Source organism: Rhamphochromis sp. 'chilingali' (genome assembly GCF_963969265.1).
Source record: "Rhamphochromis sp. 'chilingali' genome assembly, chromosome: 12".
Lineage (NCBI taxonomy): Eukaryota > Metazoa > Chordata > Actinopteri > Cichliformes > Cichlidae > Rhamphochromis > Rhamphochromis sp. 'chilingali'.
Window position 1 is genome coordinate 21,463,054 of NC_137939.1, and position 13,560 is coordinate 21,476,613.

The 13,560-nt window shown below is 37.9% G+C and overlaps 1 protein-coding gene across 5 annotated transcripts in view; it reads left to right on the top strand.

Annotated features, from left to right (window-relative positions):
* The first annotated feature begins 4,824 nt into the window (after positions 1–4,824).
* LOC308407210 (microphthalmia-associated transcription factor-like) overlaps positions 4,825–13,560 on the top strand; it is a 28,232-nt gene continuing 19,496 nt past the window's right edge. For 3 of the 5 annotated variants that reach the window (XM_080898739.1, XM_080898740.1, XM_080898741.1), the window contains exon 1: positions 4,825–5,060. In XM_080898739.1, the coding sequence (XP_080754865.1) occupies positions 4,957–5,060 (104 nt within the window). In that variant the 5' untranslated portion in view covers positions 4,825–4,956. Of the gene's footprint in view, positions 5,061–11,883; positions 12,003–13,560 lie in introns of those variants that run through there. The other 2 variants (XM_080898742.1, XM_080898743.1) reach the window with 2 other exon arrangements.

Sequence of the window (13,560 nt, forward strand, 5' to 3'; positions counted from 1 at the left end):
CCTGCCAGCACGGCGAGGTATCCCCACCCCCATGCTCTTGGATTTCTGACATCAGACATGAATAAGTATCTCATTAAGATCCCCCAAAACCATCTGCCCAATGAGTCTCCTCCTTACAGGAAAAATGCTCTCATAAACAAAAGAGTAGGATTCCCTCATTACCCTCGTTACCCTCATTAGAAATTATTCTATCATCTGGCAAGCTGTGGTTTTAATTTATTCCAGGAGTCGGGATTCTTATTAAGAAACCTTCTGTATTTTTGTTGGTAGCAACAAGCATGTCTCCTCCTTTTATAATCGGATTTTGCAATTCAGTCAATAAACCTCAAAAATACTCATTAAAACTGCTCACAGGAAGTATTCTCCAAGTTATCAATCTTCATCATTTTCATTGAACAATGAAAACACAATATTTACTTAAGGGGTGTGCATCAAATTTTATGCATATCTAACTGTGTTTAACTGCCATTCAGTTTTTCATAAAGTCCTGGAGAAATGCAGCATCACTGATAAACTATGACTTTCTTGAAGCTCATTAAACCAAAACAGTTATTTTTGTACTCTCAAATGCTGTTTTGATGCATGTGCTGGATAGTGTTTTGTTTTGCTGATGTTTGAGACTGCTGACAATCACATTATGTGTAACAGGCTGAAATACTGGATGGTTGCATGGGGGTGTCCTGATGCATGCTCAATCATGCAGGAAAGGAAATTCCACAAAGTTGATTCTGTTCATCTGGACGTTACATTTTCAGTGGGAGAAACGTTTCGACACTTGGACGCGGACTGAAAATATTCTTTCTGAGAGTGTATAGAGGTCTGCTTTGCTGAGACTGTCTTCGAATCTGTCAAGTTAATCTTTCTCTGTAGCTGCTTCCAAGCTATAAGGTTCTGTTTTGGGGTCTTTACTGTTTCTGTTATAACTGTGCTTTCTTCAGCATATGTCTACCACTGTTAAGGACATTGTTTATCTATGCTATGCAGATGACATTCGGTTATATATCTCTGTTATGCATGAGTTTTCTAAGTTACAGACCTTGCATGGGTGCTTAGACTACTAAGCAACTTGAGAAGTTGAATGGCTGACAGCTTTCCCTGAAAAATGAAGCCCTTGTTTGTGTCCCTGACCGATTTGTGCCTAAGGTAGTGAAAGCTCTCCTCGCCCCTTTTGGTAAATCTTCTATCAGGAATCTTGGGGTAACTTTTTAACTGTGGATGCTCATGTTAAGTCTCTGGTTTGCTCTTGCCGTTATCACTTAAGAAGTATTGCCAAGTTGAGTTTCAGCGTGTCACCCCCTTATTTGGAAAATGTTACTTATGCCTTTATTTCGTCACACCCGGATTATTGTAATTCACTGCTCACTTGTCTTAACAAAGTTTCCTTTGAATGTTTGCAGGTTATTCAGAATGCCGCTGCGAGGCATCTGACTAAGTCTTCTAAGTACTCACATGCCACACCATTGATAATTCAGTTTCACTGGCTTCCTGTCTGCTCTAGGATTCTGCTTGTGACTTTTAGAGAGCTGCATGGACAAGCACTGGCATACGTCAGTGAATCTTTACAGCCATAGATTCCCACCAGGTCCTTGAGGTCATGTGATCAGGGCTTGGTAGCTGGGCTTCATATAAGTTCAAGAACTAAAGGAGATAGAGCTGTTGCAGCAGTCCCCCACAGACTCTGGAACTCTCTCCCACTGAACTGTGGACTCTTTTAAAAAGCAGCTAAAATGTTTCTTTTGTTTTTATGTTCAATCATTTATGTTGTGAAGCACTTTGTTATATTTATATTGAAAGGTGACATATACACAAGCTTTTACTTACTTTTTTTTTTTTTAAACTGTCATTCTGAAACACAAATAAACATTCTTATAATAAATAATAATACTTAGTTTATCAAGTGATCCGACATTCATTATGGTAATAAATTTGCTAAAATGAGTCCTTGTCTCTTGAATTGGTGTGTTTTTCAACAGACAAGCTGATCAGCAGCTGATAGTCATCCTTACTAAAGCAACCGGACACCTTTGGCTCATATTCCGGGATGTTGTTTGGCAAACGGTTGCAAGTCACTGATGACTGGCTGACAGACTTCAAGTTAAAAGCCGTGACTGAAAACAAAGGTAAACCAGAGTGTTTTTTCATACCTGAGACGTTATCGATGACCACCACTGCAGTTCTTGTTATTTTATATGGCAGAAATGTTTGCACTGGCTGCCAATGCCTTTCAAATCTGCACATCCTTGAGTAAATAATAGTGTGTTAGTCTTTGAATAGTTATCCCTGTGTTCACTTATCTCAGGGCACATAGCCAGGATGATGCAAGATATGTGGGTTGTTTTAAAGAAGTTTGTCGTTGTTTGTTTAGCTAATTAACTGATACCAAAGTATTCTTATTTTCTCCCAGTACCAGGGTTTGAAGATGTTATTGGCATTACAAAACAATGTGTATATTCAGATATTCAAATATTAAACAAATATTATTAACAAATCAGTCCTGAACTCAAATTTAAGTGAAGTAGAAATTTTTTAGCTGAAGATTAAGAGTTCAGCTAAACGTATAAATTGTGAAGGTTTTCAATTTATAATAACTTTATTTCAACAATTGACCAGATATTTGTCCATGCAAACTCGGTTTTTGCTATAGGTAGAAAATGGGAAGCCATAAAACACTATATTTTTCTGCAAAATGAAAAAAAAAAAATTAAACGTGCAACTGCCACAAAAGTTTATGAGGTGTGTAAGTATTTATTTACAAACCATTTCTGCCAAAAAGAGATATAGCACTGACACTTGGATAACTTGGAAAACATGAACACAAACATTGGTTTTCTACCTAAGGGCACTGAATCAAGTTTATTTACTAATGTGCTGACACTGACAATCCTTGCAGGGTGCGTGTTGTCTTTCACCCATCATACTGTGGTCCCCTTGTGTAATACAATGGCTGGAAGGGTGGATGGGTGGATGGATGGTGAGCAGGCTTTTGCACTGCCATTAGAACTAAGAATTTTGGACTCTTCTCACAGTGATTTTTCTTCTTCTCATATTCAGGTCCTTAAATTTATATGTTCTTGCTTCACTGGGCTTATTGAAGAATATTCATTTATGTGTTATAATTTGCAAAATCAGCATATTCTTATAGGTATTTAAGAAACGATGTTTCAAAGATAGAAAGATCACTGTGCTTGGAATCATTTTCAAAATAAATTGACTTCATAATATTTTTTGAGAGAACATTATATTTTGGACTGTGGAACAAAATTTGTACTTGCTAGTCTTTATTGTGTCATTAAGTACTATTATTTAAAATATATCTTAAAAAGATATATCTGGAAGTAATTACAAAAGCTGTAGTAGTCTACAAATGTTACAGGTCTAATGCAGTTGGAGGGCCTGGGTAATCAGTACCACATCCAAAGTAATTTATCTGTATATTGTAGATCGGATTCTCTACAGCTCCTGTGTCATGTCATTTGGCTGGCTGTATGTGAGTGTTTTTTTTTCTGCTATGTGTCTCAGAAATAGTATTGCAGAAATACAGAAGAAGAAAAAAACATTCTGATCCCATTTCTCATTCTGTTCAGCTATCATCGTTTTATTTAAGGCTTTATTTTTAGCCTCCGGGTATGTGCTTTCCAGCAGAATCATATTTGCATTCTATTTGCATTGATAAAATACAGACTTTAAACCAGTTCAACAGGATGAGGGTGAATGCAAATATTGAACTACCTCTAAATTTCCATTTTATAATAGAGGGTGCCCCCCCACACCCCCGCGGGCTCACGAAACTGTTTTCTAGCTCTATACTGCCCCCAAGTGGCAGACAAGACTTTAACTGAGGAGACCAAACTTGGTGTGCTGAGAACAGCGCGTGGGGGAGAGTGGGAGACGAGCGGTCAGTCAGTCTGCACAGGGAAACGGGGAAAAACAGAGACATGAGGCTCGTCTTGAGGTTGGTCTAAAGTCGGGTGCAATATCTGCATGACCCAATAAGAGACTTAAAACACTAAATATCAAGGCTGTGAATGACCTGCAATGTAAGAAGTGCCGTTATTTATGTTTTTTATTTAGATTTTCTGAACAGTTTCTGTGCGATTGCTTCCAGATTTACTCATTTAACTGACTGCTACATCCAGTGTTTTTTGTTTTTTGGGTTGTTGTTTTTTTATTTTTAGAAACTCACATCGCTAGTCTGATTCTTACTTACTTCAAGGTCACTCTGGGTATATGTGCTTTAAAGGCTTAAAAACAACTCACTATATATTTTATTTTTATTTGCAAACAATGTAGTTATGCTTTCGCAAACTTGCTTGAACAGCATGCCCAGGTCACAAAGGCTGGATTTTTATTTTTCATTTATTTATTTATTTTATTTTTTATTTTTTTGCGGGCGGTGGGCATGGTATAAAATAATTCATTTTTATCGTGATAGCAAATTAACGCCCTCCATTATTTTTAACCAATATTAAATGTATCTGCATTCAGGCAAAATGTGCAGACCATTTCTTTAAATGCAAAATCTAAGACCGCAAAGACGCACGGCCACTGGAGCAGACGCTACTAATTCAAAATAAGTCTTTACAGCCAATTATTACGAAATCCACATTGCGGGATAAATATTGCTTATGGAAATGAAACTGACATTTCAGTTTCACTGGTCGAGCAAAAAAAAAAAAAGGGGGGGGGGGGGTAAAAATCCCGTCGGATACTGCAGCCAATCAGAATTGTGCTGACGTTTACATCCCCGGAGCATCTTGGTAGTTGTAGTTTCTGGATCATTTTCAGCCCGTTAGCTGCAGTTTAGCCGCTGCCGCGAAGGACTACAGAGCTCCGGATCCTGGGCAGAAGCGGCTTGCGTTGACGGTTGGTACTGTGCGGACTACTGGGGCACGAATATCACCCGTCTGCTTTTTTTTAAAGAGGGTTTAGCGTCTCCAAAAGTTGACATCTGCAAGTATGCAGTCGGAATCGGGAATAGTTCCCGACTTCGAGGTCGGAGAGGATTTTCAAGAGGAGCCTAAAACGTATTACGAATTGAAGAGTCAGCCCTTGAAAAACAGGTCAGTTCTTTTGCCGTGGACAGTTATTTCTCACGCTGGAGCGTTTTGGGGGTTAAGGTAATAATTAGGCTGCAGACTTTTTAAAGTGTTGTCCAAAGTCTATGAATGTGCGGGCTTCCTCATTGATGTTACTGAAGCTGGTCCCGGGTTTCAGCCCTCGTTCCTTATGGTCATCCTGCTTGCATGAAGTTATGCAACACATGGGTGTTGTCTTGTCAACATCAACTTCAAATATTAGCTCACAGAGGAGCAGACAGGTCAGAGTTTAGCAAGGTGATGCTCTGCCTGTCTTGTGTTGATGGCTGATATTCAGGTGCTCCTAAAGCAGAATGGTGACTTATTGTTATTTATGAGATTTTTCTTTAAATCTCCCGAGAACTACCTATTTTTTAAGTATAACTGCATAACAACAAGTGTGTAAAAAGTGCCATAAGTCTACTATGGCACTACACCTTGTGCATTAACAGCTTTGAAGTGTCAAAAGTGTGTAAGAAAGTATTAACTGTTAGATAAGCTGTGGTAACATAAATAAATAAATAAATCAAACCTGATGTTTCTTTCAGTGGAGGAGTGTTGCCTTCTTTATAAGTTCACAGTTAATATTAAATGCTCTAAAGTTGTTTCACCAATAAAATAAATCAGCAACCAAAGAGGGAGACAAAATTTAGTTTTCAGCAAGTTGTTGGCCTATTAAAAAGTTGTATAACTTAAGTGCATGTAGTACTGGACAAAGTGCTCCAAGTCCTGACAACAGTTTATTCTTGTAAGGACACAGAACAGAAACAAAAAACAGCTTGCAGCACTGACGTTTACTAATTTAGTTTCAGCTTTGACACACTGAGGCCTCAGAAACATTTAGCTGAGTCAGATCTATGTGTTGTTTCACCTTTCACCCTTTTTCTGGAAGTAATGCACAGCAAGGTTGATGTCTTATACATGTGTCTTATACACGTGTTTAATGCAATGAAATGACAGATTTCCTGTCTACTGTGTAGCATATCAAAACAATACTGAGAAACTTTAGAAAATGCCCTTTTTGCTGTCTTACAATTTTCACTCTTACTAAGAGTGAAAACTGATCCCAGAGCTGGGAAATATGAAGCAAAATCTATGAGATGACTGGAAGGTGGACTTATTTTTTTGTTTTAATATTTTAGGGGACCATGTTTTTGTTCTTATTCTAAACACCTCACTGACAGTGAACTGTAGTATTCTCAATACTCAGTTGGTGTGATTGATTCAATTTAAATTAAGTAAGAAAACATGTAACAACCACAAATCCCTTGGCAGGTGTTACTATTAAATAAATAATAAACTTTTTTCTATGCAATTTATGATTGCATATCAACCTTTATGGATGATTTCAAATCACAATGAAATACTGTTGGGGTGTAATATAAGTCGTAAGTTATAACATTTCATGCCCCTCTGTGATGAGGATGGTGATGACGATTATGCATCTATTACCAGGATGGTGTCAGAGGTTTTGTATTTTGTGTCTGCTCCTCTCTGTTACGTAGTTTAGAGGTGGTGATACATGGCCTCATTGTCAGGGCGAGACATCCAGAGGACAGTACGCCACTGTGTTCGGACAGAACTCTTGCTGCAGACGTTCGCTAGACTCCAGTTATTTTTTTTTTCCTTCCTCTCGTTCTTGATATTTTCTTGCAGATTTGCGGTTTCTCTCGTTTTCTCTAAATTCAATCAAAACACCAGTTAGAAGAACTGTTTGAGGAAGAACTGTCATCTTGGACAGTCTTAGCCTTTAACCTAGTTCTGCATTTTTTAAACTAATGTCTTCAATTTTTTCATTAGTGAAATGTCATTACACTGTTATACACCCTTGGCCTGAATCTGAGGCTGTGTTGTTTTCGTCGCTGGTGTAGCAGCAGCAGCAGCCATTCCAAGTATACGCAAAGTATCAGCACGGTTTCTGAATCTTTGCTGTTTGTTTTTCTTTATGTCATTTTTCTCCTGAATGTGTGAAGTCGTCTGAACCGTGGCTTTGATTGAAGGTATCCCACTTCCCCTTTCTATCACATGAAGATGACCCAGCATAATAAATAATCACGATGACTGTGCCATAAGACAGTTTTGTGCAAAATGGTTATAATTAGTTTGATTGATTACCGAGTTGTCTGATGTCTCCTAATAGCTGCTTAAGAAGTTTCTAAATTTGAAGTTTTGTGTGCGACAAAATGTCATCTTAGCTTTCATAGATCTATTTGTTTTTTGGCTGTCTGCGTATCAGTTTGACAGAGCACACAGACTGCTGCTGACGTCGTGCCAACCTTTTTGTGCCTAATATAGATGTGAGACAGGCGGCAAAACTAGTCTTCTATGCAGTGTAAATAAGCTATATAAATTTAGCAGGGAATGTGTTATATCAGAAACTGTGAGTCTAGGGATCTTTTTTTTTTTTTTTGCACCCTCAGTCAATACAGAGGCTGAAAGTTTTGCTTTCTAATGAACAGACTAGATTTTGAGCATAGCTTATATTAAATCCATATGGATGAATAAATATGCAAATGTCTTACACAGAAAGATCCCCGGCCAGTAAAGATTAGCAGACACTAGGCAGAAGAAACCAAACAAACAAATGTGTTGCTTTAGTATCAGCCTCACAATGAAATTTTCTTGTTGCTCAATTAACATGTTTCTGTAACAATTTATGCCAGAATGATCACTTTTAACAATTAATTCCATGCGTACATCTTTCAGCCACAACATTAAAACCCCTGCTTGTTATAAGCCACAAAAACAGCTGTGGCCCATTGGAGCAAAGACATTGGGGGTATTCTGTGGTATTCTGAACCTTTTTATTGGCAGACCCTTTGGTCATGTGGGTTGTGGGACTGGGTTTTTGCGGATGGAGCTTTGAACTTTTTGTCATTTGGGATCTTGGCGTGGAAGTATGTATCAAAGTTACACCTGCATGAATGCTGGATCCCAAGGTTTTCTGGCAAAACTGCAATTGCTAGCAAGATTGTCAGTGTTAATCATTTCATTAACTGTTGTTAGCGCATCTCTGTCTGTTTAAATATAAAGACTTCCTCAAAATCTTTCTTCAAATCATACAAAGCTGAAAATAAAGAATTGAATGAATGTGAAAACTTTACAATGGGACTTGGTTTATGTTGCTCAGTAAATATCTGTTTTAATAGCTCGCAATGGGTCTTTGTGGGTCGGGTCTACACTTTGGGTTCTCTGTCTTGGATCTTGGCCTGGGGGGTAAAACATGAATGGAACTCAAAGTCTCCTGAAAAAACTTTCTTTTACACAGCTGAAAATAAAGAAGTGTCAGATTTAAGTCAGCAAAAATTGAATCATAAATTACACCCCCCCCCCCCCCCCCCCCCCCCCCCAAAAAAAAAAAAAAAAAAGACTGCGGTCAAAACTTTTAATGCTGCAAAACTCTGTTTACTTTTTTACTTTTGTTTTTGGTAAAGAAGAAATTATAATGAACCTTGGGGCACTTTGCATAATAATGATAGCTGAGAGAAGAAAATAACCTCAGGCTTACTGTTAATGCACACTCCTTACAGGCATGTTTGGAAAGATGATGGGCCTTGAATGTGGATCGAGTTCTTTGGAAGAGACATTTTACTTTACCTAAAAATGACAAGGATGCAGAGAAATACAGAAGAAATATTGTAGTTTTCACAACTTATTAGTGTCTAACAAGCAAATGAAGATCTTGGTCATTTGTAGTAATATTTTGGTAAGAAAATAAACCTTTCAAATTAAAATAAGGAAGAGGGAAAGAGAATTTAGTAAAATGATGGAGACATCCACAAATCAATTTAAGTTCTTCTGCAATAGAACTGAAGTACAGAATAGGCATTTAAGGTCAAAGCAATGAGCCAGTGGTCGTGAGCTGAGTCAGAGTTTGAGGGTTATGAAACTATGTGTCCAGAGCAGCTTGTTCCCACGAGGTGTCCTAGACAGAGATGCCAAAAAGGTTCATCCATGATCTAAGAAAGACCGAGGGGCTTAAGTGACACAGACAGGTGTTGAGGCTGGAGTAAAATACAGTCAGAACAACTTGTCCTGTAATCATGGTTATCTTTCTGCATTCTCACCTCTTATGTGGCTTTTCAAGCACATCTGCTTAAGATTTCCTCATAAAGAATAAAATAAAAATAAAGAAAAATCATAAACTCTACATCTTTTATTTACTGATTGATTTGGGTTTGCAGTTTTAATATTCCTGACGTGTGATCTTTGTCTGCCTCTGTTGGTGCCCAGAAGGAACTGCAATAACAGAGGAGGCCTTTGAGTGTCGCTTTTATTGACACAAGTCATTATTCTTAACAGTTAAAAGAAATGTAGCCTTCAGGCATGATCACGTCTGAAGCCTGCAACTAGATGATTCATTATTGATTAGTGCAGAATTAATTCGTTGTTTACTCAATAAAATACAAGAAGAACCAGAACCAGTGAATCTTTGGCACGTTCGCTTGAAAAAAGACGGAAATGACTCATTAACTATTTAAGCAGTAAGTTGTTATTACAAGGATATATAGAGGTTATAACAAGTAATTACTTGCATGCATTAGCTGTTGAAAAAAAAACACACTTCACTGTTAAACAGCTAAAACAAATACCTTTACACGGTGACTTAATTATTAAATTTTAACTTGTGGTTAAGACGCACATAATTGCGTCTGTTTATTTTTTTTCAGAGTCATATTTTACAGCAACGAATCGTTACCATGGTTCATTTACGAAGAAAGAATGTGTTGATTGTCTGTCATCACCTTCAAGGAAAGCCGAGAATAAATCAGTCTCACAATGAAAAGCTGTTATGTTGTGCTTGCACATCATTGTTATATCAATGAACTTGAAAATCTTCTGCACTCATTCAACCTGCTGTAGGGAAACGTATCAAAGGCTCCTCCTTACTGTCCTTGGAAGCTCTACTTACTCATTGTTAAAGCACACAGGAAAGAGAGGGAGCTGCAGCTAGAGCAGGCCATCCTGCCGAACACAAGTGAGGGGAATTACTAAGAGCACAGAGCCTAATTACAGAAATAAGACCCAGCAAGTTCTAGTTATTCCATCCAGTCCTGGCTTCCTGGAAGCACATTGCAAAGTACCTGATTTTCTTTTTAGATGCTTTTATGACTGACCCTGTTTTGTTGTGCTTTTGTACTTGAGAGTGAAATAATTATGTATAAATTTTATTTTAACAGTTCTTTATGGAATAGCCATTGTTTTGTAGACCACTGGGTTGTTTGATTTTTTTAAAACGGCTATTATAGCAGCAGTCAGTGACAGTTGCTGCTTTACTACAGGTCAGGATATCTGTGAGTCACAACATTAAAACCATGTACCTAATAATGCGTAGGGCCCCACCATATCTCCAAAAAGGCATTGCTATATATAACTTTATAGGCTATACAACAAAATGCTGTTTTGTCTGTGTTTGATGATGCTAAGGCATTTCCTGTGCTTATGCAGTGTTTATGCACAGTAAATACAAAGTTTCTACCCAGATGTTTACCGAGATATTTGCAGGGTTGAACTATTTACCTAATTTAAATCATTTGTACAGTTGTTTTTCTGTTTGGTGTTTAGACAAATAAACAAAAAACAAAAAAAATCACTTCTATTGCATTCCCTGTGTACAAACCCCACATAATTGACAGTCTAGACATGCATACAGATGCTTTCTATTTTCTATGATTTGCCTGCTTGTGACTGACTTCATACTATCATGCCAGCTGCACCAAGCTGCGCATGTTTGATCAGCACAGGAGTCCAAGTAGATCAATACACTGTCATGTAGGGTCATAATCACTCATTTGTATTCCAGCAGAGAGGTTGTGTAGTCTGCTAGAAGGGCAGCAACTCCTGCAGTTTGGTAGAGAGAAAGAAATAGGAGACAGGATTGTTACTAGTACTCAGTTTGCCTGTGTTTTGATTAGATTGCCTATTTTCACTGCTCTTATCCTGTGCTCACTGTATAGTTATATGCAGTGTGGTCTGCGTAAGTCACTGTCTGCTTCCTGAAAAACACACTGAACGGCCACCAGCGGGAGAAAAGTTGAGCTTTAATGAGTTTAATGTGGTTCTTTAGAATACACCTAATCTGGGGAGTGATGTTTAAACTAATGAAAATAAGCACATAGTGTGTCTTTTTTTTTCTTTCATGTCAGTTCATTTCTATTGTGTAGTGTGCCAGCCTCTTGCAGCAGCAGAACATATGTTGCATTCTAGTACTATTTCTTTTTTTTGCAGTTGTCATTTGAAAGTGAGTATTTGTATCAGCCATGAAAGCTGTAAAAAAGTCATGCTAATATGTACACATAAATAGTTCAAATTAAGGTTAATGTCTCAGCAGATGAATGTGAAGTCAGCTTGGTAGTGTCAAACTTATTATTATGCACTGTGAAGGTCAAACATGAGAGGAAACAATAAGCAGCATATTTTACAAATAAAGGGAGACTTTAAGGTTTAAATAAACCATTTGAAATCCTTTCAGTTTCTCTAAAATGCAGTGTCACTTGGCAAAAGCAAACACGTTTTTGAGTTATGATACTTTTGAGATACAAGATTTTCACAGGACAGCGACCCCTACTTGGTTGTAGCCCATCTACCCAACACGTGTCGGCACATGTCTCTAAGCGTAACACTATCTGCGTGGTTTTAAAGCGGCATATTGATGGACAGTGTGTTTCCAGTGGACGCCTGCACGCTCCTCTCTTCTGCTTTGCTGTTGCTCTGCACGGGGCTGGTCCTATGCCTGGGACTCTGCGTGGCGATTGGAGCTTCCAGGCCGGGCCCTGGAGCCTCCCCTCTCTGACACACTTTCAGCGCTGCACCACCAGCATGACTTTCACTGCTCTCCAAGGGCGGGTGGTGCACCTTCAGGGAAAAACAAACAAATATGGAGGCTGTAGGAGTGCAAGTGTACAGACCCTGTTCATTTGATTGTCTGTGAGTATGGCGCCTCAGCATCTGTGGTATTGCTGCAGTGCATTTGGGCTTTATTTTGGAATCTATATGTTTGTTCAACACTATGTACACATGAAGGGCACCATGCACTGGGCTATATGTGGGAAGTAGTCTTGGAAGATTTCTCCTTGTGTTTTTATGTGCTGAATAGTTTTTGTATGTCAGGATATACATTTATCAGTCTATTATAGTTAATTGCAGCTGGTCACTGGTCACTTATAGCGAGGGAGCGAGTACCTGAAAAGCTTAGAAATCTCATACTTAAGACATAAAGTTAATAACAGAAGAGGTATCATGTTTTGGCATGCTAGTTATTTGTTTTTTTTTGATGAGACTGTAATGGTAGAGTTATTATTCAGTCACACAGAAGTCATTAGGTCTGCAGAATGATCGCCTGTCAATTACCAGCAGTTTTACAGCTGCAGTGCATCTTTATTGGAGAGTATTTTCCTTTAACAGCTCAGTGTTTTGACTCTTCTCAGACTTTGTCGCTCCACAATGTTACTTGATTTCTGTCTTGATGCAGTATTGCAGCTGAATTTTCCTGGTTGTTTGTTGTCTTTAGTGTGTCACTGAATTCTGCTTCAAAGTCTCAGCTCTGACAGTTTGACTAATGGTGAAGTATGATGAAGGCACAGTAGTGAGCAGAATCAGAGGAATCATGAGTTGAGTGGGTGGGACTCTTCAAGACTGTACAACCATTGTTTTTTCCGTTTTTTTTCCTTGAGATACACACGAACATAAGAGGAGGTGTGCGCACACACGAATGAAATTTTAAAAGGACAAAAGAGCTTTTTATGTCTTTCATGGGTTTGTTTGGCAAAGAGCCAACAAACAGTCAAAAGAAAGAAACAGAGAGAAAGAGACAGAGACATTCAGCCTTGCCTTTCTGAGAGGTTTCTGGTCATTCGTATACACAAACACAAGTCAATCAAATTATTAAGAGCGTATTAAAAAAACGCCATGAGGTCATATGTTGTACAGTTTTGTAATAGGGCAGCTAAAGATGCTAAAGAAATAAATGTGTTTTTTCAGGGTTCTGAAAAGAGAAATTTTGCAATTTTCTTAAAGTTTATAAGAAAAAATTTCACATTTATGAAAAAATAGCAAATTTACACAAACAAAACAGGTGCATTTACAAAAAAACAAAAAGAACATAAAAATTTACGAGAAAAAAACTCTCCAAAGTCATACTTTTATTTTATTTTAACACTACCCCTAGATCATGTCATATCAAATTTTTAGCCTAAAATGCTACCTCCTACAATGCTTTGAATTACATAGTGTTGCGCACTTGTATCAGAATTTTAATTCGGTTACAATTATTTCTTCCAACAATTATGAATAAAGAATAACATGGTAATGCACTTTTGTCCTGCTGTAAAACTCTAAACTCCACCATAAATGTGCAACAAGTTTAATTCAGCTCAAGCCTGGACAGCAAGCTTTTCAGAATCAGTGTGGTTTTCACATCATCTTTACAAATTATTTCTTAATCAATTGCAAAGCGGTTATAAGTTATACAATTATAAGAGACTTG